This window comes from Gigantopelta aegis, chromosome 7, assembly GCF_016097555.1.
Source record: "Gigantopelta aegis isolate Gae_Host chromosome 7, Gae_host_genome, whole genome shotgun sequence".
Lineage (NCBI taxonomy): Eukaryota > Metazoa > Mollusca > Gastropoda > Neomphalida > Peltospiridae > Gigantopelta > Gigantopelta aegis.
The window spans coordinates 19,549,841-19,577,059 of record NC_054705.1 but is presented as its reverse complement, the minus strand read 5'-3'; the positions used below and the strand labels follow the sequence as shown (position 1 = coordinate 19,577,059).

Here is a 27,219-nt window from a genome sequence, read left to right as displayed (position 1 = left end):
TACTTAGGTGGATGGAGCGTATGCTGCTGTGCGATTCCAGTCAAAAGATTTGGCTGACTCGTCTTGCTCTGGCGTGAATGAAGACACAACTAACGTGTTGCAGGAATGTCGGCTTCTACGCAAAGACGAACTACAGGTGTGAACGGATTTAATTTTTGATTAACGTCTTGAAATAAACTGATGTTTGTTTTTGACTAAGACAAACTGTATTTGGCATACACCTATATCAGGGTTTCTGCCAGAAGGTAAAATGGGTATGGTACCATACCCCAAAATCCTTTTTTTTTAAATTAACGTTTTGACAAAATTAATTACACTTATCATTACTGTATGCTTTTCTTAATCCTAACCCTAAACTTAACCCATTTTCTTTCTAAGGGAGGACCCCCATATCTCTGTTGACTGTGGTTGCATTCAGTTCCATAGAGCCATACCCAAACATTTCTATCTGGCAGAAACACTGTATATGCATTAAAAATAATAAGAAGAAAAACAAAGTTGTAAACTGTATGCAGTATATTTGGCCCAAGATAAATAAGGATAGATTAGTAATTAATTTTATAGCACATTAAAAAATGTTTTTAAACCCTCAATCTTTTGCACCATTAATAAGGCTAAATCAATAATTAATTTCATATTTTGTATTATAAAACAAGTTCAGGGTATGTTAATGCTTACTCAGCAGGGCTGCAGAAAGTATTCGCCCGCTTGCCAAATGCTAGTAAAATTTCTCAAGGACGAGTTGAAAAATCCAATTATTGGTGCAATGGACGATTTGTCTTTTTTTGACTATTTTTTTTTTTTTTTGAATTTTGTAAATCTATATCAAAGAACTGTGAAGACTTTTGTCTTTAATAGAATATTTCAAAATATATTGATTTGTGAATCAAGGTTTGGTACTTGATTTCGTTTGCCACTTAATGCTGATCACTTACCAAGTGTCTTTAATAATGTTTTTGTTATAATATATAATTATATATATATATATATATATATATATTCCATGGAATTCTTGTCCGTTTTCAGGTTGTGAAGGGTTCAAGTTCACCCAAGATTCCTGACTGTTTCCAGAAGTCACCAAAGAAAGTGACTGTTGTAGAAAATGGACAGATTTTGTCTGTGGCTGTGGATTGCGACAGTGAGTATATGTATTTGATGTTTTATAATTCATTTGTTCTATGTAATGGAAGTCTGGTCATCTCCACCTGCAGGCATTTCACAATTACCAAATGTTGGGTATCTAATAGCTTCCCTTCTCTCCCCTCTGCTTACCAATCACTTCCTTTGCCCTTGCCCTTTGCCTTGCCCCTAGCCTTGCCCCTTGCCTTGCCCCTAGCCTTGCCCCTTGCCTTGCCTTGCCTTGCCTTCCCTTGTTTCATTTCTCTTGCTATTTCTCTCCCCACCCCAATTCTGGCCTACTCTGCCTCTGCACCTCATTGGCTGACATACCTGCCCCTATTCCTGTTCCTCTCCGTTTCTGCAATAACATTGTAAAATATCTACTGTTATACCATGAGAATTCATATTGTATACATGTATTTCAAGGTTGCCTAATTTGAGCTAATTTTCCTTTTCTAATTAACCCATGTTTTCATTGAAGTGAGGTTTCCTCATTCATTCATTCCATTTATTCCATTCATTCTATTCATTCCATCCATTCCATCCATCCATTCATTCAGTCACTCGTTCACTCGTTCCCTTGTTCGTTTTCTCAGATATCCATGTGGTAGCGAGGTCGGTTTCTCAGTTGAGCTACATTGTGTACAGTCTAAACAGCGGCAAAATTGAACAGAACTGTTCATTTCCAACGGACGCACAGTCGTTTCTCGGCACAGGCAAATCTGAGGTTTCACTCCACAATTGTGAAAACGCAAGTATTTTTTAACTTAATCTTTAATACTCATCCATCAACCAAATGTGGTCTTACCAGTCTGAGATATATTACTAAGTTACAAATGAAAATGAAAATTTAATTTGTAAAGAAAATACTTTAGGTTTTTTTTTTAGAATTTGTTTTTTTAGAATGTATTTTAAAAAGCATTAGTACGATTTAATTTCTGTTCACATGTGGTCATTTGGCAGAGTACTAGTACAGTTTCACACTGATCAGGTGTTGTCATGTAGGGAAATTTTATAAAAGAAATTTTGGAGTTGAACCATGTAAAAGCAAGTATGTTTCTAGGCGTTGTGTAATAATTAAACTTAACATTAGTTAACTATATAGAATATGGTAGCCCAACGCCCATTGCTGTCAGGCTAGTAAATAGTAGGGGAAAAAAAAAAAAAAAACCCATCCCTTTCCATTATAAATATATTGGGGGGGGGGGGGGGGGATTTTCAAATTACCACATACAATTATATATTGAATTTATCAAACAGGAATTCTTCCCTTTCACCCACCCTTCCCAATATTTAAGAAATATTATGTCTTAATTCATTGCTTTTCACTTGGATACGTCACCCTCTACTCAACTACACAATATTTTACAAATGTTACTAATGATGTCATTATTGTCCACCGTAATCCTGGTATATATTTGAAATAAAATCAGTGTTCATTTTATAAATGTTTTGAACTTGCAGGATGCCTACCTACCACTGCAGGATGGGAATGGCGCCATCTACCCTCTGGCTAAAGACTGTATTGATGGCATTAGAGACCCCATGTGGCTAGACTTGCCACCTGTATCTTGTCTGAGCATCAAGACGCACAACCTTGGGAACACAGGATCCAGTATGAAGCAGTGTGCTGCCGTCATGGTTCTGGCTATACAGGTAATTCCTGCAAGAGTTGTAGAACTTGGGTAAAAACGATTTTTTTTTTAATATGTACACATACCCACACCAGGGGCCTAATTCACAAAGGTCTCTTAGGCTCTGTTAGACAACAAAGCATCCTCTTTGCAAGTATTTTAGCATTGCACTGCGAGATTGAAAAATTACGAGAGTTTAGTGAATTAAGCTCCAGGGCCCATATTTTTGAAGCTATCTTATAGCTGTGATATTAATAAATATTAAAATCATCTGGGACTACATCATAGCCTTTGACACTTTCACGATGTCATAGCGCTAAGAAAGCTTCGAAAATATGTGGCTAGGGCTTTAGATCCCACTAATTTTGGTTCAACAGATTTTCGAAGCTATCTTATAAGTGTGATATCGTAAAACCACCTGGGACTACATCATAGCCTGTGACACTTTCATGATGTCGTCCGGTAAGAAAGCTTTGAGAATATGTGGCCAGGTCTTTGGATCCACTAATTTTGTCTCAACAAATTTGTTTTGTCTCTTCTGAATACAGCAGGGTCTTTTTAGTACAATAATTTCTTTTCAGCATAACCTGTCCTCAAACAAGTGCATTCCCCCCTATGGCTAGTCTGGTCCGAACATCCCAACAGCCAGTGGGATGGCCTAAATTCTTCAACTGTATGCTCCCTCTAGTTCTGGTCATGTGACTGTAACTTCCTTCTTTTTTCCTTGGCTGTTCGGTTGCCTCAACTTTTCTCCAGATTAACATTTGTGAAGAGTTGTGGATATTCAGAAAGTTGTTTAATCTAATTAAACTGTAACATTTCAGTGGTTTTCAAGGCATACTGTCACAGATTTAAGGACCTTATTTCTCAAAACATTTATAATAAATAAAAATTACATTAATTGTTGGAAACCAAATCTAGCTATCACATCACCATAACTGAACCATGATGGAATGAAATCCATGTCATTCTTCTCGGCAATTTTAGTTTTTGAATTATGGACCATTGCCGTAATTCAATTATTTTTACAAAATGTCATTAATAAATGGAGTATGGTGGTTATGAAGATGGTTGAATAAAGTACATTTAGGGACAATTCAAATTATATTTATTCAGGTAATACTTTGTTAGACCATTAAATGGGTCAGTGGTCTGTGACAATATGCCTTTAAATAGGTCAGTGGTCTGTGACAATATGCCTTTCAAGTGAAATATTCTGAGATCAGCAGCCTTGTATTTAATATGGCCGTGATTATTTTGGGCACAACTTTTTCCGTCTTCATTTTAGAGCTGTTTAAATCCCTGCACACACACATAACGCTTATTGAATATATAACAATGGAATATATTCTCAGTGTTTCTGCCAGAATGACATTTTTGGGTATGGCGCTATGAAATTCAATATTTAAAATGTGTGTGCTGAATGCAACTGCAGTCGATAATGGGTATGGGAGGGGGGCCTCCCCCCAGAAAGAAAATGAGTTAGGTTTAGGGTTAGGGTTATGAAAATCATACAGTAATGACAAGTCATTTATTGACAAGAGTCATTAATTTTGTCAAAAGGTAAACATAAAGAAATAAATATCTGAAAAAACATTTGGGTATGGCTTTGTTTTTAAATTCTTCTTAAGTATTTTGGCTCATGAGTTATCTGTCTTTGTAGCTGGATCAGATGATGCCGCACATACTGCGCTGCGACACAGAGAAAGTCAAGTCAATATTACAGTCTCTTGAAGAAGATAAGGGTAAGTAGAAAACCTGTTAGTCAATTTCAGTCCATGAAATTGGTTTATTAAAGTGTCACTACCATTTAGATCGCTCAATAGCCGATGTGTATTTTTGTCCTGAGGTGTCGTTAAACATTTGTTTGTTCGTTCGTTCGTTCGTTCGTTCGTTCGTTCCATTCATTCATTCATTCATTCATTCATTCATTCATTCATTCTATCATTTATCTATACAGTTAAAAAAAATAAAAGTTTGTTTTGTTTAACAACTCCACTAGAGCACATTGATGTATTAATCATCAGCTGTTGGATGTCAAACATGGTAATTTTGACAGTCGCAGAGGAAAATTGCTACTTTTTTTCCATTAGTAGCAAGGGATCTTTTATATGCACCATCCCACAGACAGGATAGCACATACCACAGACTTTGATGTACCAGTCATGGTGTACTGGCAGGAACGAGAATTAGTTTATATACTGTAAAATACTTTATTTTCGTTTGGAATTTTTGTTCGCATTTGAATAAAATTCGTGAAAATTAACTTCACATGAAATTAAAGGCTGACGAAAATTGGACATTAAAAATAAATAAATAAATGTAGTCTTGTTAATCACATCTGAGACTTCGTTAGTTTCCGCTGCACGGGACTATAGTAGTAATTATGTCTAAGCACCTTGGTTAATTGTAAACAATAAACTTCAAAATTATTATCATCAGAACTGGTACTTTTTTTTAATTGGGGGAGTGATGGGAATTCGCGAAAATATATTCTCGCGAACTGACTCATTTTCATTAAATCATGAAAATTTGATCCCGCGAAAATAAAGTATACAGAGACATATATATGCTTAGGTAATTTTGGGGTATTTAAAACTCCTTAACTTGAACGCTGTACCTAGGTAATTTGGTTTTATTGTATTTCACAGATACTGCTCGGACAAAGAAAGTAGTTGAAGGCATCATCAAGGAGCATTGTGACGGGAACAGAAATATCATCCACATGACGGTTGCCATGTGCGTGCCGACCTCAAACAAAGACTATGATTCTGGTAAGCATGCTTTGCGTCGTCACAGAAAGGGTTAACAATGGAACGTTATTACAGTCCTGGACCCATATTCACGAAAAGTTGTAAAGTTACGTCTACGACTAGCACTTACGTCTGCCGTAGATTTACATTTACATGCAAGAAGCACCCTATTCTCAAGAGAAATTTAAAAAACCCATTAGAAACGATGACTACCGGGTAAATAACAAATGCGCAAAATGCAAATTCGTTTGTCGTCTGTTAACAATAATACGGCGAACCATGGCATTTTGATATTGGTGAGGATTCTCGTACGAAATTTAGGACATGCTTAAAAAGGAAAAGATAACTCAGGAGAAATGTGTTCAAGTCGAAAACATCCGTTCGATCACAAAAAGAAAATATATTTAATCCGTGGGCATTCGCCATTGCGAACTGCTTCAATTATTGGAAATGCTGCCAGTTTCCGCAAATACTAGTAAATAATGGTGATCGTGCTTGATTTATTATATGTACATGACTTACGTGCAGTGTTAGTTGTAACTGGAGGCACTTTTATATTTACATCCAACTTTACACGTATCCTTATGTTTACGTTGTTTCGTGAATAGCTCTTAGTTGTAGATTTACATTTACATGTAAAACTAGGCTTACGATGTTTTGTGAAATTGGGCCCTGTCTTGTTATTGCTGTATGTATTATTATTGTTGCAGTATTAACTTGGGTTGGATAGGGGTAGGCAGTACCAGATGAAATAGAATCCTTAAGTTAACGTATGTGGTTAAAAACACTACATGCAGTATACCAATCTAACCATGACCCATAAACACAGCACCTCCCCATGTGTATTAATTAAAGAAAGTGAAACGTTGCACGTCTCATTTTCGATATAACCGGATGTTTTTATAACACACCCAGTTTTGCACAAATGTAGTACATGTACAATGAAACTCCTCTAAACCAGACACCCTAGGGTCAAGTAAAACGTCTGGTTTTAAGAGGTATCAGGTTTAGAGAGGTTCTCTTCATAAGGATAGTAGGTATAGGGTTCTCAGCCTGGTACCGGCTCCCACCCAGCGAGTTTTAATAACTTAATGGGTAAGACCACTACACCCTCTTATCTCTCACTAACCACTAACAACTAACCCTCTGTCCTGGACAGACAATCCAGATAGCTGAGGTGTGTGCCCAGGACAGCATGCTTGAACCTTAATTGGATATAAGCAGAAAAATAAGTTGAAATGAAATAATGTACAGATATTTAAAAGGGGGAAACGCAAAAAATGTCCGATTTTGAGGGAATTCCGGTTTACAGAGGGTCTGGTTTTGAGAGGTTTCACTGTACTTAGTTTTTAATCCATTCTTCATTTTGTCGTATGTTTGTTTATCAAAGATTTATCAGAGATCCCTTGCTAGTAATGAAAACATTTACCAGGTTTCCTCTCTAAGACTAAATTACTAAATGTTTGACATCCTATAGCCGTGAATTAATAAATGCTCGAATAGTGTCGTTAAACAAAACTATTTTTTTTGTATCAAAAGTTGTGATGATTTTCTGTCATCATAAAGGTAATAATGGACAGGGTTCATATTTTTGAAGCCATCTTAGTGCTACGAACTCGTAAAACCGTCGTATCTTGTGACGTCACTACAGCACACGCCATAGTGATGTCATAGTTTTACGATTTTGAAGGCTAAGATTGCTTCGAAAATATGGGCCCAGAGCCATGTAACTAACTGTTTGTTTATTATCATTTTGAGGGACCCAGTGGTAAAGTGCTTGCTCGATGCGCGGTGGGTCCATTGGGCTATTTCTCGTTCTAGCCAGTGCACCACGACTGGTATATCCTGTCTGTGGGATGGTGCATATAAAAGAAACCTTGCAGCTAATCGTAAAGAGTAGCCCGCGAAGTGGCGACAGTGGGTTTCTCTCTCAATATCTGTGTGGTCCTTAACCAAAAATTATTTCCGACACCATATAACCGTAAATAAAATGTCATTAAATAAAACATTTCTTTCTTTTTTATTATGATGATTATGATGCTGGTAGTTGTAAGTTTTAATTATTTGTTTTTAGACACTCCTATTGGTGTTGGTAGCAGCTTTAACACTACACTGGATGCCGTTGATGCCCTGGCGTCTATCCAGAACCGAACCAGTGCAGGAGACTTATCAAACAGAGGGTAACGTTTCACATTCTTTTGGTCCATTAAAACCACATTGTTGAGAATTTCTGTAATAATCAGGCACATGGATTGTACTGTCCTGATTTCACATTCACTCATTTTCACTCATTTTATACCATTGTAGATTTCTTCACCTTCTCATGAGCTGTCACTTTGAAACTAGCTGTCATTACATTTGTACTTTGAAACTAGCTGCCATTACATTTGTACTTTCAAACTAGCTGCCATTACATTTGTACTTTGAAACTAGCTGCCATTACATTTGTACTTTCAAACTAGCTGCCATTACATTTGTACTTTGAAACTAGCTGCCATTACATTTGTACTTTCAAACTAGCTGCCATTACATTTGTACTTTCAAACGAGCTGCCATTACATTTGTACTTTGAAACTAGCTGTCATGACATTTGTACTTTCAAACGAGCTGCCATTACATTTGTACTTTCAAACGAGCTGCCATTACATTTGTACTTTCAAACGAGCTGCCATTACATTTGTACTATCAAATTGATACTGAATATTTAAAATCTAAAATCTGATGTGATCCAGCTCATTCGGTAGAATACTTGCCTGACGTGCTTGGAGTTGTAGGATCAAACTCTCTGGGTGGACCAATGCTCTAGTTGGAGAGTTCTCCTATCCTAACCAATGCCCCATGGCTGGTATGTGCTGTCCTGTTTGTTTGAAAGTACATATAAAAAATCTCTTGCTGCTAATGACAGAATTTAGTGTATCAGAATTACAGGGATGTGAGAGCTATGCATAAATGCGCTTTTCCATATCGTCTAAAAAAAAAACCCCCAAAAACATGATGTTCAGTACTGTTGACCACACATGGTTCATTTGCATGTTTTCACGGTTTCAAGTTTATGATGTGTGCATTATAATATAAGTTATAACCAGTTTAGATTTTTTAGCATTGAATGCAATTTTTGGCAGTTCCAGAGGTTGCAAACAATTTTACTTCAGGGGCCCTTGAGCGGTCCCTGGACCCCAACCGCAGTAAGCTTTCTTGTTCAAGCCCCTCTCACATCCCTGGAATTATTAAACGTTTGATGTCCAATAGTCAATGAATGTGCTCCAGTCGTGTGTCGCTAAATGAAATAAACTTTAACTTTATTGAAAACCTAACAGGGCAGGATGTACCTCAGAGGTGGATTACTTACCTGAGGTGTAATAGATTGTAGGATCGAATGCCATGGATGGAACTTGTTTGTTGTCTTTTGTCATCCCAACCAGTGGCCCACAACTGATTCATCAAAGGCTGTGATGTGTTCAGTCCTATTTATTTTATGGGAATGTACAAATAAAAGATCCCTTGCTGCTTTCCTTTAGGTGTAGCATACATGTATGTCACAGAAATATATTTCCTCTTACTACCTAGATCAAAGAGCTAGACAACCAACCTGGCAAGATATTTGTTTTTCAGAATGAGTGTTAATATTTACGAATCCTGCCGAGGTCTTCCAAATGGCATTGTAGCCTGCAAAAGGAAATAAGAAAGAAAGAAATGATTTATTTAATGACTCTCTCAACATATTTTATTTACGGTTATATGGCATCAGACACGTTCGAAAAAATATGTTAAGGACCACACAGATAATGAGAGAGAAAACCTGCTGTTGCCACTTCATGGACTACTCTTTTCGATTAGCAGCAAGGGATCTTTTATAGGCACCATCCCACAGACAGGGTAGTACATACCATGGCCTTTGATGCACTGGCTAGAACGAGAAATAGCCCAATGGGCCCACCGACGGGATCGATCCCAGACCGACCGCACAGCGAGCGAGCGCTGTACTACTGGGCTACATCCCATCCCAAAAGAAAATAATAAGTTGTTACTAACTTAAAAGATTTGTCGAAAGTCGGCTTTTTACTTTATCACTTTTCATACTTAGACAAACTAAAATAGCTAGACAGCCAACCTGACAAGATATTTGGGTTTCAGAATGAGTGTTCGAGAGCTGATTCGACAGGCCTCGTCGAGAGCTAGAGGCGTGAGTGGTTTGGAATCGCGAGACTCAGACCGCGAAGAACAGCCGCTGTCGATTCCAACGTTGAACTGGCCGCCCGATCCTCCCAGCTACGACAGCATACACTCAGGTTAGTCATATTCATAACATACCACAGCTCGAACTTAAGAATGTATTACAGGGCTTTGTCCTGTTCATTGCTAAATTAGCCAATTGCAAATGTTTATACAAAGTGGCTACAACATTAAAGTTTGCTGCACCTTTTAAGATGTTATCGACTAACAGAGTCTTTCTTAACTATTGTAATTACATATCAAATATATTTTTCTGCATAAAATAGTAGTGGCTGTATATTAAACGTGTTTCTGATCGTTCTAATATTTGTTCTAGGTTAAATTTCATTTTATTTCCTAAAATATGTTTTTTCGAACGTACGAAATCATTTGAAGACAAAACCATTTTGGGATTCTTACAAACATTAAGATGACCAGAAAAACATTGATTATACAGACACTGATATTCTAAACCAGAAAATGTATTTAATATGTAACTTTAAACGTAGAGATAGTTTATTAGTCGGAAAAATCTTACAGTTACAATGCAACAAACTCAGGAATGTCCCTTTAAGTCTTTGGCTAATGAAATTTTCTTTAATTGAACCACATTTTAATAATTTTCAAGGAAATATTCTACATATACTGGCTAAACCAAAATGTATTCCATTGTGAGCCCTGTATATTATTTAAGACAATTTTGAATGGGTTTTGGCCATAGGCAAAATGCTCGCCTATGTCAGTTTGGAGCCTGTGTACAGCAGTTTTAAATCTCTAGCTTTTGCAACAAAAAAGATAAAAATAAATGAAAAAATAAATTTGTTTGATCGCCTCAACTCGTGGCAATAATTTTTATGGGGTGGTAAAAAAAATGTCATTAATAAAATCCATGTCATACTGCAATTATTATCACAGCTACGGCAATTGCCGTCAGTATCGCTTTAAAGTTTGTGCCCTAAAATACAGAAAAGATTTTACACGTTTTTTAGGTTATTGCCTGTCAGTTACGAATTATAATCGATAAATAATATATATTTTTTTTTTTTTTTCTTAAATAAAATCATTAACAAAGCTGATTTAAATTAAATAAAATTAAATTATACTGGATTTTATTATTAACATATTGAGACTCTTGCGATGAAACCAGCAAAACCTATGCAGGTAACATTTTGGTAAGTATTGCGTCGCGATTCGCTACACGTTTCAGAGATTGCTACACAATTTTAAAACATTAAACAGTAGTTGCTAATCAATTTTCAATTGACTATAAATGTAGCTAATCAAGATGTTATGTTGAAATCTCTTACGCTGGATGTTACTAGATAATACATTTTTGTTTGTTGCCATAGATACGGACCAGCCAAGCTTGTCTCGTCAGTCATCGAGTGGTATGTCCGGAAGTCTGAGTCATCTGATTCAGCCCGAGTTCAGTACAGTGAACGTGTCCCCTGTTAAACTGGATGAGAAAGAAAGGAAGGCAAACGCTCTCCAGATACTGAAGCTGTTGTGTGACAGTGCTGTTCTACAGCCATACCTATTGGACCTTCTCACAGCTAGGTATGTAGAGATGAAAATATGCAGAGACGAAAAATGTCTGCATTCTTCTTTACAAAATTCCAGATTTTAGTGGCAGCTGAAGTCTTCCTACAAAAATGTTTTTTGTAAATAATTTCAGTTTGATTTGACATAAGTGAAATGTTTTAAAAATGACATAAAAATACTATTTTTGTATGTAATTTAAAAAAAAATCTACTCCGAAATAAATAACTTGAAGTAAATTCTATAATATGAAAAAAGGCGTTCGCTGTGGGAAGGACTATAATTCAACCAATTCATCGTTTACCTTTTGATTACATCTTTCAGTAAGCAAAGGTAGTATGTGACATCACATAATACGTAACACTGCATCCATTTCTTCTGGTGACGTAATATATATCAGCTGAGAGGACTGACATGACGATAAAAAAATAAAATGCAGTGAATTTTATAGTAATTAAATTAAAAATATACGGCTGATTGAACTAGAAAATATTTATGGCACTTATCCTTTTGTAGACACTCATTTCAAGAAAATCCATCTTTGGAGCTTGCTAAAGCTTGCTTCACGGATTGATTTTTTTAAAGACGTGTGTTAAAAAAAAATCCATTTACTCGAGCTCCAAACATTGATTTTCTTGAGACGAGTGTCAGAAAAAAACATTTACAAAAGGATTCCTACCAAAAACTATTATTCTTGTTTTTCTCTAGGATAGAGTTACAGGTCAAGAGTGAATTATGGCCTTTGAACTTAGGATAGGGATATAAAAATGTGTTTGGCCCGGTAAGGGACATGTATTGGTTTAGCCGTACTCTTACAATGCTTGTTCACTGTTTCAGAAATGCCGAGGGTTGCACACCGTTCATGCAGGCAGTTTGTGGACGCGCCTACTCCGCGGCAGTCGTTCTTCTCGACATCGCCAAGAAGAAATCGTGCGGATCGGGAAACGAGCCGGATCGAGCCCTCCTCATGAGCATGCTGTACCCCTCAGGCTCGAGTCTGGACAACTCCCCCCTCCACATGGTGTGCTGTAACGACACCTGTAGCTTCACCTGGACCGGGGCGGAACACATCAATCAGGTATTTTCTTTTCTACTTAACTTGACGTCAAACAATGACATATTCTTCTAGGGATATTAGTCTGGTCCGAACATCCCAACAGCAAATGGGATGACGAAAATCTTCCAATGAGTCTATCACTTCCTGTTTGGTCGGGGAGCGGGACATAGCCCTGTGGTAAAATGCTCGCTCAATGCGCGGTCGGTCGAATGTAGGGGGCGTGACATAGCTCAGTGGTAAAGTGCTTGCTTCCTGTGCGATTAGTTTGGGATCGATCCCATTCGGTGGGCCCATTGGGTTATTTCTCGTTCCAGCCAGTGCACCACGACTGGTATATCAAAGGCCGTGGTATGTACTACCCTGTCTGTGGGATGGTGCATATAAAAGATCCCTTGCTGCTAATCGGAAAGAGTAGCCCATGAAGTGTGGACAGCGGGTTTTCTCTCTCAGTATCTGTGTGGTCCTTAACCATATGTCTGACACCATATAACCGTAAATAAAATGTGTTGAGTGCACCGTTAAATAAAACATTACCTTCCTTTTTTCTTTCCTGTTTGGTCACGTGACCAGCACTTCCTCCTTTCTCCTTCGCTTGTTTGGTTCGGACATCTTTATTCTTTACTCCAGTCATATCTAAACCATTGGGTTTTTTCTATTGAAAGTGTTTTGTGTGAAATACTTTCTTCCACATTATATCTAGCTTATTACAGCTTTATTCTTTACTCCAGTCACATCTAAACCATCAGGTTTTTTCTATTGGTTTAGTTGTGAGTGTTTTGTGTGAAACACCTTCTTCCACATTATATCTAGCTTATTACAACTTTATTCTTTACTCCAGTCACATCTAAACCATCGGGTTTTTTCTATTGGTTTAGTTGTGAGCGTTTTGTGTGAAATACTTTCTTCCACATTATATCTAGCTTATTACAGACTTATTTGGTGTAATTCATGATTTTTAAAAGTGTTATTTCCAGACTTATAAATTGTTACTTGTGCTGGTTAGTCTTCTTGACATTTTCCTAAAATGGCGGACGCTTTGTTTACCAGATGTTTTTGCCAGCTTATGTTTGTCAGGTTGCCGCAAACCTGCAGGTGCTTGTGAATGGTTCAGTATAATAGTATTGTGAATTGGGTAGAATGTAGGGGGCGTGACATAGCTCAGTGGTAAAGTGCTCGCTTCCTGTGCGATTAGTTTGGGATCGATCCCTGTCGGTGGGTCTATTGGGCCTTTTTCTCGTTCCAGCCGGTGCACCATGACTGGTATATCAAAGGCTGAGGTATGTGCTATCCTGTCTGTGGGATAGTGTATGTAAAAGGTACCCTGCTACTAATGGAAAAATGTTGCAGGTTTCTTCTCTAAGACTAATATGTTAGAACTACCATATGTTTGTTATGCTGAGTTGTAAGGTTTTGCTTACAAGTGGTGCATCATATATAAAATTGTATGCATTTTCATGTGCATTTGAATTTTTGTTTAGCATGTTCCCAGTAATAATCAATAAAAGTCGCCAATATTTTCAATAAAATGTTTTAATGTTCTGCTGTCATTTCATCTTAATATGGCATAACATATATATACAGAATATAAATTCTGAATACTGTTTTAACTTTAATGCGTGTTTTCTCAATGTTGATACTCTGAAAATAGGACAGCCTTACAGTGACCCATCGATAGGATATTAGAGTATTTTATATTACGATCTTTGTTTGCAGCACATTTTTGAGTGCCGGACGTGTGGTCTGACGGGAACTCTCTGCTGCTGTACGGAGTGTGCCAGGGTCTGTCACAAGGGACACGACTGCAAGTGAGTGCTTTTAAATAAATAGACATTGACTGGTTACTGCCATAACCTTCTGACTACTAGGCCATAGTATATGCTATCTTGTCTGTGGGATGGTACATATAAAAGATCCGTTGCTACTAATGGAAAAGTGTAGCGGGTTTCCTCTCTAAGACTATTTGTAAAATTTACCAAATGTTTGACATCCAATAATAAATCAATGTGCTCTAGTGGTGTCATTAAACAAAGTAAACTTTAACTTCCATACAAGATATATGACATTGTGTGTAAGACGCTATATTCAAAATGTGTTTCTAATCTTAATTTCTTTCACATTACTTGTCCTCAAAACAAGTGCAGTCCCCCCCCCCCCCCCCACCAAGTATGTATAATATGCAGCCAAATCAATACATGTTTTCTGGTGCTATCTGGGGGCCAGCTAGTCTTATTAAAATAAAAAGTAGTCGGAACACTGGCTGATACCAGCATGCAGTTCATCATCAGAAATGTTTCTGCAGGGTTTCTGCCAGAGGGTAAAACGGATATGGCGCCATACCTAAAATTGTTTGCAGATTTTATTTTTTTAAGTTAACTTTTTCACAAAATTAATTACTCTTAATTACTGTATGATTTTCTTAACCGTAACCCTAAACTTAATCCATTTTCCATACCCCCTGTTGACTGTGGTTGCATTCATTTTTATAGCTGACGCCATATAACCGTAAATAAAATGTGTCGAGTGTTTCGTTAAATAAAACATTTCCTCCTTCATTTTTATAGGGCCATACCCAAAAATTTCTTTTTGGCAGAAACACTTGTTACAGTAGGCGAGACATTTACTGATGCTGTCTGTATTTACAGGTTGAAGAGGACGTCGCCGACTGCGTACTGCGACTGCTGGGAGAAGTGTAAGTGCAAGGCTCTGATAGCCGGACAGCAGGGAGCGAGGCTGGCCCTGCTGCATCGACTCCTCACTGAGACCGATCTCGTCACACTCACTAACACCAGGTACACGCTTTTGTCAGTCAATTTGATTAGTTAAAGGCTCTCTGAGGATACTTTTAACTGTTACATTTACCGATCTCGTCACCCTCACTAACACCAGGTACATGCTTTTGTCAGTCAATTTGGTTAGTTAAAGGCTCTCGAGAATACTTTTCACTGTTACATTTACCGATCTCGTCACCCTCACTAACACCAGGTACATGCTTTTGTCAGTCAGTTTGATTAGTTAAAGGCTCTCCGAGAATACTTTTCACTGTTACATTTACCGATCTCGTCACCCTCACTAACACCAGGTACATGCTTTTGTCAGTCAGTTTGATTAGTTAAAGGCTCTCTGAGAATACTTTTCACTGTTACATTTACCGATCTCATCACCCTCACTAACACCAGGTACATGCTTTTGTCAGTCAGTTTGGTTAGTTAAAGGCTCTCGAGAATACTTTTCACTGTTACATTTACCGATCTCGTCACCCTCACTAACACCAGGTACATGCTTTTGTCAGTCAGCTTAGTTAGTTAAATGTTAACTTTGTAAGAAAATTGTTAAAGGGACATACCCTAATTTTTAAACACTACGGTATATTTTGGACTATTAGAGCCGTTTTTGATAACTGAAAATCATACTTTAGTTAGATTTTATTGTTTAGATTATCCATTTCCGTACATTCAAAGTGTTTTTGGTCATCTTGGTGTTTTTCATATCACAAAATGCATTTTTCGTATTTTTAAAAACACATGTGTCTGAGAAGTAACAGTTATGGTGTAGAGTTTTAGTCTGTTTTTAGAGGGTATTTCACCATTTCAAAGTCACAGACTCATGTTTCACTCAATTGTAACTTTATTCAAATGTGTTACAGATTTGTAGATTAACTAAACTTAGTGTGCATTTTGAATGGGCTGAAACTAGGGTCTGCACCTTTAACTATGGGTTGTACGCGCTAGATCTATTTTACTGTATACTTTGTTTTCCCAGTAGTGATTTTGTTTGAATTTTTATATTGATGTTAATTATGACTTCCATTTATACATTTGTGCTGGGGTGCTGTTAAACATTCATTCCAATAATAAGTAAAAAGTATTCTTATTTTTGCTTTCATGTAAGCACTATGAATTGTCTTGTTAAAAACCTACACTAAATGTTCCCAGCTTAATTTGAAAACAAGGATGACATATTCATCAGTCATGTCGTTCTAGATAAAAAATAATTTACATAGCAGACAGCACAGCGGAAGTGGAGAATTGCATGAATTACATGTACCTCACTATTTAAGGGAGTTAACTTGAGTTAGCCAAAAAGGTATTTTAAAGGCAAATTGTCACAGACCACTGACCTATTTAATGGTCTAACAAAGTATTACCTAAACAAAAATAATTTGATTTGTCCCTAAATGTACTTTATTCAACCATCTTCATAACCACCATACTCCATTTATTAATGATATTTTGTAAAAATAATTGAATTATGGCAATGGTCCATAATTCAAAAACTAAAATTACTGAGGTCAGGTCAGGTATAAGGTTTAACGTGCGTATATACCACGAAGGTTTCACACACGCTTGTCCTGGGCTTAATCTCTGGCCTTTGCCAGTGACTAAGTCCAGGACAAAGGGGGGGGGGGGGGGGGGGGGATTGAGTTTGAAATGGTCGGAATTTGGAATAAGTATTTAGTAACGTTCAGCGACTGCGCGGACCGACTAGTAGACACCGAAAATGGGCCGTGTTCTAATTGGCTGAATTTCGATTCCTTCGGATCTAACTAGAAAAACCTAAGTCTACGGAGAATAACTGCGCCTAACATCATGTCCGGACTAAGAATTTAAACCCAAAAATAAGTTTGACTGCTCGGCCGAAAAGGTTTTAAGGTGATTTGAGCAATTGAACGGGCGCCAAAGTAAAATGCGTTGGACTATTTATAAAAAAATAAACATAAGAATTTTGAAGCTCGATCGAAATTTTTTTAAAGTCCAACTAAGCCCAAAAAGGAGGATACCTGTCCTAGGTAAGGTTGGTCTACTTCGGGGAGCCTGGAGTGTCTCAGAGTGACGGCAGCTGTTCCTTGATTTGGCGCAGATTCTTGATTACCAGGGAATAGTCGGGGCCACAGACTGCTTTGAGCATCCTGTGGATCGATCTGTTGTCGAGCTTCCAAAACAGGATGCACTGCCTGTAGGTCCGGTCCCTTCGGTGCGTGACGACTATTCCCTTAGTTCCACTGAAGATCTTGGAGTGGAGCTCATAACTGCTGCCGTCATCCAATGTTTTCCAGTTGGTGTTGAGAAAACCTCCCCGAAGTAGGTGTGGATCAAGCGTGTCCCCCTGCATATACTGATGGAGTTGACGACGAAGTCCACTGATGGAAATGGTCCATTCGTCGTCATCGGGGGGGGGGGGGGCAGCTTCCGGCGGCGGCTTTGTCTTGGCTGGTTGGGTGGTCGGTGATGTCGCCTTCCTTTTCATCGCCGGAACAACAAGTCCATGTGGCGACTCAACGGGAGCGGTCGGTATAGTTGACCGCTGCACCGGAGTCGTCGTCTTTGGGGTGGAGGTGGAGGTCGGTAATGGCACACTTGTCCGTTTGAACATCTCGATGTCCTGAGTGGAGTAGGGCCGTTCCGGGGGTGCGGGAGCGGTTGGCGTTCGCGTTCTCTCCGGAGAACTCGATGGGGACGGCAACACAGAAGGGACCGCCACTGGCGGTTGAACCGCCAGCTTTGTCCCCCCCCTGGGCCGTCCCTAGCACGGGTTTCTTCTTCCTCCTTCCTCTTCCAGTCCCTCCTTTCCTCTTCTGAGGAGGCGGGTCACCATATACCAAAGTCACGGTTGCCCGTGACCCGGTATAGGTGACCCGAAACTCCAACAAAGAGCCAAAGCTGGCTATCAGTCCCTCCAGGTGGGGGGGGGGGCAAGTCGAGAGCGCACGTGGACATGTCTAGTCGCATCGAGAGACAGCTGGAGAAAAAAACAAAAAATTACTGAGAGGGTTCACATGGGTTTCACTCCATCATGGTTCAGTTAAGGTGATGCAATAGCTAGATTTGGTTTCCAACAATTAATGTAATTTTTAGTTATTATCCATTTTTAGAGAAATACGGTCCTTAAATCCGTGACCATATGCCTTTAATGCAGAATTTGCAGTAATTTCTGTACAATTGAAATTGCATATATTGGAAATGAAAAAATACAGTATCATATCCTCCTTGACTAGAAGTCACATTTTGTCTGGTTTTGATTATTTTATCAAATTAATCTTTAATTTGGTAGCTTTATGAAGGTTTTTAAAAATCTTAATGCATATTTACTTCTAGATTCGAAAAAATATCATTGTTTAATATTACAGAATATTCAGCACTGTGCAGCAGTAGGACGTTAGTTGGTTGAGCAGCGACAGTATCGCCCATCTAGAGGTCGAGTGACCACCACTCGCAAAACAGCATTGTCGGCAGATTTAGGTTAGTAAAGACAGTATCGTCCTTCTAGAAGTCACAGTCGAGTGACCACCACTCATAAAACAGCACTGTCGGCAGATTTAGGTTAGTAAAGACAGTATCGTCATCCTAGAGGTCACAGTCGAGTGACCACCACTCATAAAACAGCACTGTCGGCAGGTTAGACAGAATGAGTGACTAGTGATCAAATAGAAATTCATCTAATACACAAACATAGAAATAATAATAAATTAAAAAAATTGTAGTAATTTTTTCAGAAACAAATGTACATGTGACTGTATGTTGAGAAATCTACTTGTCCATCAATATTTTCATTTGTCCAAATAAATATTTTGTTCTATTCAAGTATAAGGACCATATTTTTGATTGCTCAAAATTAAACTGCATTGAACATGTTTACTTGTCTGCTGAACAACCATTGAGGTACATTTTGCATGTCCAAGCAGATTTTCACTTGTCATGAAAACTGGACAAGTGCTTATTTCAAACACTATGTACTATTATCTCATATACTTGTGGTTCTGTTATATTTTAATTTGACAAATTCTTGGAGGTCTTTAGTCTTCACACACTGTCTCACACCCTTCTGGCATCTCGTGTTGTCCTATTTCCAGCAGACTTTTTTTATTTTTTAACAGTATGTATTACTTTTGGCCTGCTATTTAAAAGAAAATTAACAGCAGGCTATATAAAAATAGTATATTTTGCCTTTGTAGATTTGATACTTTTTTCACATTAAAGCATGCTTTGAACATTAAAGCATTTAACCTACTATATGGTCACCCCCCCAAAAAAATATAGCCTAAAAATATATGACGTAAACATAGGTAATGTAATTTCTAAATACCCATGTATAGTGAAACCTCTCTAAACCGGACACCCTCGGAACAAAGTAAAATGTCCAGTTTAGAGAGGCATCCGGTTTAGAGAGGTTAAGTTCTGTACTGATTTTTAAAAAAAACGGACCCTGAAAAATGTCCGATTTTGGGATAATTTTGGTTTACAGAGGGTCCGGTTTTGAGAGGTTTCACTGCATATGTTTGTAAGTACGTACATATTAATCTGTTGTTTTTCTAGACGTTGAAATGCCGGAACACGACTTGGAGCCTCCACGATTCAGTCGCCGCGCCCTGGAGAGAATTCTCAACGACTGGAGCGCGGTCAAGGCCATGATCCTGAGTGGAACTAAGTCAACTCAGGCCAGGTACAGTTCACTTTACCAGCCAATCTAGATAGTATTAAACTTCCTTGTCAACTCTCACCTGATGCACTGTCGGTCTAGGATCAATCCTCGTCGGTGGGCCCATTGAGCTATTTCTCATTCCAGCCAGTTCACCACGACTGGTATCTCAAAGTCTGTGGTATGTGCTATTACGTCTATGAGATGATGCATATAAAAGATCCCTTGCTACTAATGGAAAAATGTAGCAGGTTTCCTCTCTAAGACTATATTAAATTACCAGTATTTGGCATCCAGTAGCCCAGCATTAATAAATCAATGTGCTCTAGTGGAGTCATTAAACAAAATAAACTTTTTAACTGTTAATACTGAGTATCACCAAGTTGTTTCTCCTTGATGAATGGTGACAGCATAACATTTGGTGTTTAGTTCAACATTAAGTTTTTTCTCCATTTTTCCCACACTCTTTAAGTCCTAAATTGCATTTATTTATGTACATACCTTTGTGCATTTTAGGATGATTTAAAAAAAATTCTTTCATTTCTTTTATAAAATTCTTTTATTATATTTTTTGGATATAAACATTTATGGATGCAAATTAGTTTATGAGGTCAGACAGTTCATATTGTAGATGTTTTGTTGTCCCCTATTGCTGATTTTTTGTTACAAAATAACTGGATTCTTGTAATTTTTAAAGTTTAATCGATAATTTTGCGAAGTGTTCTACTGACTCAGAGCTAGCCGTTTTAACTTGTTGTTTGTTTTGTCCACAGTAACCCTGAGCTTTTGTATGAAGAACACATCTACCTGGACTGTCAGAGTGGAACGGCCCGGCTCGACAAATTCACTCACTGTCTGCTCGTCAAGTGCAGTGTTGAGGTACGCTATACTGAGAGAGAAAAAACACAGAACATTTGGTTTAAACCTATTTTATTACCATAAAACCTGTTTTGGAATCTGTCAGTAGACTGATGTCAATGTTAAGGTCCTTCCCAGCATTTTACAAAAATACAGTGATATAAAACATATCCCCTTTTGTAAGTTACGTATACAAGAACAGATATATACTGAACAAAATAAGAAACTTCCGCTAACTTTGCTTGAACATAACTTGATGAAAACAAACCGGGGGAATAATTGTTATATATGCGTTTAAAGAGTGTTCCATGATGTATCGTTTGGTGCACAAATCATGGCCATAGGTTAACAGAAACTGGGAGAAATTTTGTGGTATGGGTTAAAAATAAAAACACCCACTTAATAACTGGTATGACCACCTCTTGAATTGACCACTGCAGTGCATCGCAGGCGCATAGAATTGACTAAAGTGTTGATTTCTGCCTGTGGAATATTGTTCCATTCCTGAATGAGCACTTCACAAAGTTCGTTGACGTTAGCGGGTGGGTTGGGACGATGCCTCAATCGTCTGTCCAGACTATCCCAGACATGCTCGATGGGGTTGAGATCAGGACTTTTAGCGGGCCAGTCATCAATGAAATCAATGTTATTTGTCCTAAGAAAATTTACAGTGTCTCTAGCTGTATGAGAGGTGGCATTATCATGTTGAAAAATCGAGATGTTGGCGTTGTTATGGAACAGGAATGACGTGATGAGCGAGAATGTCATCGCGGTAACGTTGAGCATTTAAATTGCCATCAATGATGACTAGTGGCAAACGATAACCATGGGCAATGGCTGCCCAGACCATGACACAACCCCCACCCCCGAAACGATCTCGTTCAAGAACACAACAGTCAGCATAGCGTTCATTTCTCCTACGGTAGACGCGCACCCTACCATCATCACGTTGTAAAGAACATCTGGATTCATCCAAAAAAAGAACGGTATTGCAACGTCGCCGTATCCAATGAGTGTGTACACGTGCCCAATTAAGACGATTTAGACGATGAAGTTGCGTTAAAACGCATCCAACGTAAGGACGTTGTGCATGTAAACCGTTCTCCCGCAGACGATTACGAACAGTTTGCCCACTGCTTCGGTTATTATGAAGCCCAGGTGTGTTAGCAGCAGTAGTAGTGGCAGTTTGGAATCGATTGCGCAAATGCGTGTTCATGATATAGCGGTCTTGACCACGCGTTGTAACACGCAGACGTCCACGACGTGGCAAGTCGTTGGTGCTTCCTGTCGTTCGAAATCTTACGTGAAGATTTCGTATCACTCGACTAGAACTCCCAACATGCCTTGCAATGTCTTCTGTTGACATGCCAGCATCAAGCTTGCCAATCGCCCGTTCGCGTAAATTATTGGATATTCTTGGCATACTAGAAATGCTACAATGTAAAAAAAATAATTTTTTTTTACAAATTTTGAAGCGTTTTCGTTCACTTGACAACAATGTCAGTAAGACAAGTAAAACAGATTGACCGAATACTACACGGGACATGTCGAACCATGTATGCACATGCAAATTGAATTTCACGTTGTCGACGATTAACAGTGCAAAAATAATCGATAAAATTCAAGAATCCTGATAATACAGCTCAAGGCTAATACTACCTATATAATTTCATTACACAATGAATTCTTTAACACAACAAATACTATATGTACAAATCGGAAGTTTCTTTTTTTGTTCAGTATATATATATATATATATCTTCTTGGAACATAAGTTACTAAAAAAAAATAAGCATAATTTCTCAAGCGAATTAACCTTTTTGGGTCTGTGCATTAATGACGTCATTGACTGAGCGTTTTAGTGTAGTTAAAGGAATAGCTGCATGCAGTGTGCTGTTACGTCCGCAGCATAATTAAAATTGACGATACAAAAGTGTTAAGATGTTTCATGTGTCTGACATTTTGTTTTTTCTTGTAAATGCTAGACACACTGCTAACGACTCTGATCCGAGAGATTGAAAACAACCAGTCGTAAAGATGAGGCAAAGTTAATTAAGATGTCTTTTGTTTCTTGGCATAGATGCTAGACAAACTGCTAACTACTCTGATCCGAGATATTCAAAACAACCGATCATAAAGACGAGGCGAAGTTAATTAAGATGTTTATTGTGTCTGACATTTTGTTTCTTGTCATAGATGCTAGACACCCTGCTAACGACTCTGATCCGAGAGATTCAGAACGACCACATTCCTAACCGTAAAGACGAGGCGAAGATGGTGACCCGGCGATTCATCCGATCAGTAGCCCGCGTGTTTGTCGTCTTCAACATCGAGATGACGCCCAGTGCCAGCAAGAAGCGAAGGTAGTTGCCATGAAATCTCTTGTTGTTTTGCCTAAAGTTCGAACCAAATTGTTAACAGCTACGATAAATTACACTCCTACCTTTAATTGCCGTTAGATTTCCCCCACACTTTGTGTTCAAAGACAGATCGTGAAAAAAACATTACAGTGACACAGATTCCACATACGAGACTGTAACGATATCATCGATATCGACTTCGCTGAGATTGCATAGGGCAAGAAAATGTAAGTTTAATAATAATGTAAAAATATTGTATTTTGCTGAAACCCTTTTAAAATGGCTACAAAGTCCAGAGAGTCCCTTTGAGTTTTCACAAACTAAATCCGAGATTAATCAAACTTGGTTTATAGTATCATCTATGAATCAGGGGTGGGAATTCTCCTCGGATCAGCTGTTTTCCTCTCATGGAACATTGGCTTTCCTCGCATTTTAATTGTCCTTTTCTCCAAAATGTGTCAGATGGCACAGATTTTAACCTAGGATTTCAAGAATTTTCAGGACCCCTCTAGATTTCCTCTTTTTTTTTTTTTTTTACAGTTTACCAATTCCCACCCCTGATGAATGTTCATCTTCAGACATGTTTAAAAAAATAGTTTGTTTAATTTTAATTTTTTAAATATTTATTTATTTAGTATCCCCTCACAAGGAGTCGTCCAAGGGAATGTGACCACTTGCCTACAGGTATGTTTTGAGTTCATATATAAAAGTTCTGAATTTAAATCCATTTTTCCTTTTCTTACATTTTAGCCCTAGTCTGATTTCCTGCCAGCCGGTGCAGCGCTGCAAACGAGCGTTCCAAGCTCTTGCTACGTTCGCCATCGAGGAACTCTGTGAGATTGCCAACTCTCTGATCACCCCGGTCCGTATGGGCGTGGCCCGCCCCACGGCCCCATTCCTGTTGGTGAGCGCCAGCCTGGAGGCAGTGGAGGGAAGTGAGGAGCTGTTCAACGTGGACCCCATGCCCCCGCGGCCGTCCTCCGCTAGCAGCGCCACGCAGCCCATGTCCTACATACCCGTCGTGCAGTCGAGACTCCTGCCCAGTCAGTCGGATCCTGTGAGAGACCGGGAGGAAGATGATATTACCATGGGAGAGGTGGGGCTTTTTCTTTTTCTATTATTTTATATTATGATTCCCAGTTCTTCTTGATATATTGCTCAGCTTTTTCGCTAAGGAAAGCAATAAAAAGAAAGAAATGTTTTATTTAACGAGACACTTAACACATTTTATTTACAGTTATACGGCATAAGACATATGGTTAAGGACCACACAGATACTGAGAGAGAAAACCCGCTGTCGCAACTTCATGGGCTACTCTTTTCGATTAGCAGCAAGGGATCTTTTGTATGCATCATCCCACTGGCAAGATAGTACATACCACAGCCTTTGATATACCAGTCGTGGTGCACTGGCTGGAACGACTGGTATATCAAAGGCCGTGGTATGTGTTATCCTGTCTGTGGGATGGCGTATATAAAAGATCCCTTGCTGCTAATCGAATAGAGTAGCCCATGAAGTGACGACAGCGGGTTTCCTCTCTCAGTATGTGATCCTTAACCATATGTCTGACGCCATATAACCGTAAATAAAATGTGTTAAGTGCGTCGTTAAATAAAACATTTCCTTCCTTCCTACTGTATAAAGTTTGTGAGCAACCGAGTGAGATGGACTGACCTTGACATACACAGCCATTTGGACGATTTGGACAGTCATAGGTTATTCCCGTGGACCCTTTGTGAGTCTGTCCGTCTTTTTACAAACATTTTCATCCCATTGTCTCCTTTCATTTTTCTTCCTTGAATTCCATCTCATTTCTTCCCAATCTGGCAATAGCTCCCATCTTTCAACTTCCTTTTGCTGTCCACCTCAACACCCCACTCCTTGTCTCTCCAATTGTGACAGGTTTTTACTCCTGTGGCTGTCCATGCCACTCACCTGCTTCTGTTAGTCTTACCTTGTTTGTTTGTTTGGTAGGTATTAACGTGCTTCAGGGGTGGGAATTCTCCTCGGATCAGCTGTTTTCCTCTCGTGGAACATTGTGTTTCATCGCATTTTAATCATCCTTTCCTCCAAAATGTGTCAGACGGCACAGATTTTAACCTAGGATTTTAAGAATTTCCGGGACCCCTTTAGATTTCCTCTTCTTTTTTTTTACATTTCACCAATTCCTACCCCTGTCAACTTCTTTTACTGTCCACTTCTACATCCCACTCCTTGTCTCTCCAATCATAACAGGTGCTTGTCTCCTGTGGCTATCCGTGCCACACATCTGCTTCTGTTAGTTTTAGCTTGTTTCAATGTTTGTTTGATAGGTATTAACGTGCTTATATCCCGAGAGTTCAAACACACTTACTGTGGGCACAGACTCTGATTAAGATCAGGGATTGTTCCCATAGTGAGAGGGTGTTCAGTGTTTTGATCAAGGTTTTACATGTAACCTGAATACATGTCATTGATCTGTGTAATTTTGTGTTCAGGTGGAGATAGTCGACATGGCTGCTGATGATGACCAATCGGACCACGAGGACAGACAGTCAGAACACTCAGACCATGATGCGGTGGATCGCGTGGACCCAGCACCCGTTGATCAGGAGGAAGGTAAATACATAGAGATTATTACACAAGTTTGTGTGTCGTACTGATTTTACGAAACTTGTGTCAGCAACCCCTGTAATTAACAAAATGTCCAAGGCAAAAAAACGTGCCTTGAAAAAAACTCCATGGCATTGCCGATTGCCGTGGGCAATTGCTGGGGTTGTGTCAGGATTTTTGTATTGCCTGAGATAGAGTGAAGGTAATACGTGAGTTCCTGACATGAGTTTCGTAAAATCAGTACAATTCACACACAAGTGTAATAATTTGATATAATAATATCCATATTATCCATACTATTATTTTTATGACTAACAAGCTAAGACCATGTGAAAACATTTCAAACCTAACTACGAGGAGACAACGAAATGACATAATTTTCAGAAAAAAACGTCATTGCAGTAAGCAATTACACAAAGGTAAGACTGGGGAAGCTGCATTGTGTTATGATGTGCCTCCCAAAATTACGCCATTCGTTGTGCACGTGAAATAATTATGACACACGTGTGTCAAACTGGGCATTAGAAGGTAAATACATGTACAACACACTAACCTCTAAATAAACCTGCAAAACATTCACTTTATTTTATTAAATCTGTGCTAAGCATAGGTAAGGGGTTTGGAAGCCTTACACTGCGCTTTAATAAAAAACAAGATAAAAAAGAAGATATATGTAGATAGCCAGCCCTCATTAGCCAAGGCCGTGTATATAGCCACTTCCGTGTTAAGTAACAAAGGTGGCAATCTCCATTATTGTTGTATTTATGGAATTATTCTTTGTATGCAATATTTAGCATGAAGTTTGTACAGTAGACAACTGGACCTCTTAAATTCCACCCAGAATTAATTTTGAAGTTTTTAAAACACTGATTTCTATACAGAATTTTTAAAAATATATTTACCTTGATATTTTCTGCACAGTTCTTTACACTGTTTTTACATTATTGTGTAAATAATATTTCCATATGTACTTACCTTTTGTGACACCCAATAGCCGATGTGTATTTTTGTGCTGGGGTGTTGTTAAACATTCATTCATTCATTCATTCATTGGAACACCAAAGATTCTAGCAAAATGTGGCATCGGGTAAGAAGTTTGTTTTGTTTAACGACACCACTGGAGCACATTGATTAATTAATCATCGTCTATTGGATGTCAAACATTTGGTATTTCTGACAAGTAGTCATCAGAGGAAACCCGCTCCATTTTTCCTAATGCAGCGAAGGATCTTTTATATGCACCATCCCACAGACAGGATAGCACATACCACGGCCTTTGATATACCAGTTGTGGTGCACTGGCTGGAACGAGAAACAGCCCAATGGGCCCGCCGACAGGGATCGATCCCAAACTAACTGCGCATCAAGCGACCGCTTTACCACTGGGTTACATCCCACCCCGTGGCATCGAGTAAGTGCAAAGACAGCTGTCGACAGTACATATCAAAAGAGAAGTGGTCAGAACGACCGGCCTCGGTGGCGTCGTGGCAGGCCATCGGTCTACAGGCTGGTAGGTACTGGGTTCGGATCCCAGTCGAGGCATGGGATTTTTAATCCAGATACCGACTCCAAACCCTGAGTGTGTGCTCCGCAAGGCTCAATGGGTAGGTGTAAACCACTTGCACCGACCAGTGATCCATAACTGGTTCAACAAAGGCCATGGTTTGTGCTATCCTGCCTG

General features: G+C 38.7%; 1 protein-coding gene across 1 annotated transcript in view; it reads left to right on the top strand.

The window, feature by feature from the left end:
• LOC121377952 (E3 ubiquitin-protein ligase UBR5-like) overlaps positions 1–27,219 on the top strand; it is a 102,428-nt gene that overhangs the window by 32,705 nt on the left and 42,504 nt on the right. The window contains 19 exon segments of the mRNA XM_041506045.1: positions 8–136; positions 1,027–1,138; positions 1,716–1,870; positions 2,584–2,775; positions 4,417–4,498; positions 5,405–5,527; positions 7,581–7,686; positions 9,641–9,795; positions 11,068–11,275; positions 12,095–12,335; positions 14,028–14,119; positions 14,957–15,119; positions 17,172–17,366; positions 18,472–18,550; positions 19,625–19,751; positions 20,501–20,606; positions 22,782–22,948; positions 23,696–24,041; positions 25,424–25,544. Coding sequence (XP_041361979.1) covers positions 8–136; positions 1,027–1,138; positions 1,716–1,870; positions 2,584–2,775; positions 4,417–4,498; positions 5,405–5,527; positions 7,581–7,686; positions 9,641–9,795; positions 11,068–11,275; positions 12,095–12,335; positions 14,028–14,119; positions 14,957–15,119; positions 17,172–17,366; positions 18,472–18,550; positions 19,625–19,751; positions 20,501–20,606; positions 22,782–22,948; positions 23,696–24,041; positions 25,424–25,544 — 2,899 coding nt within the window.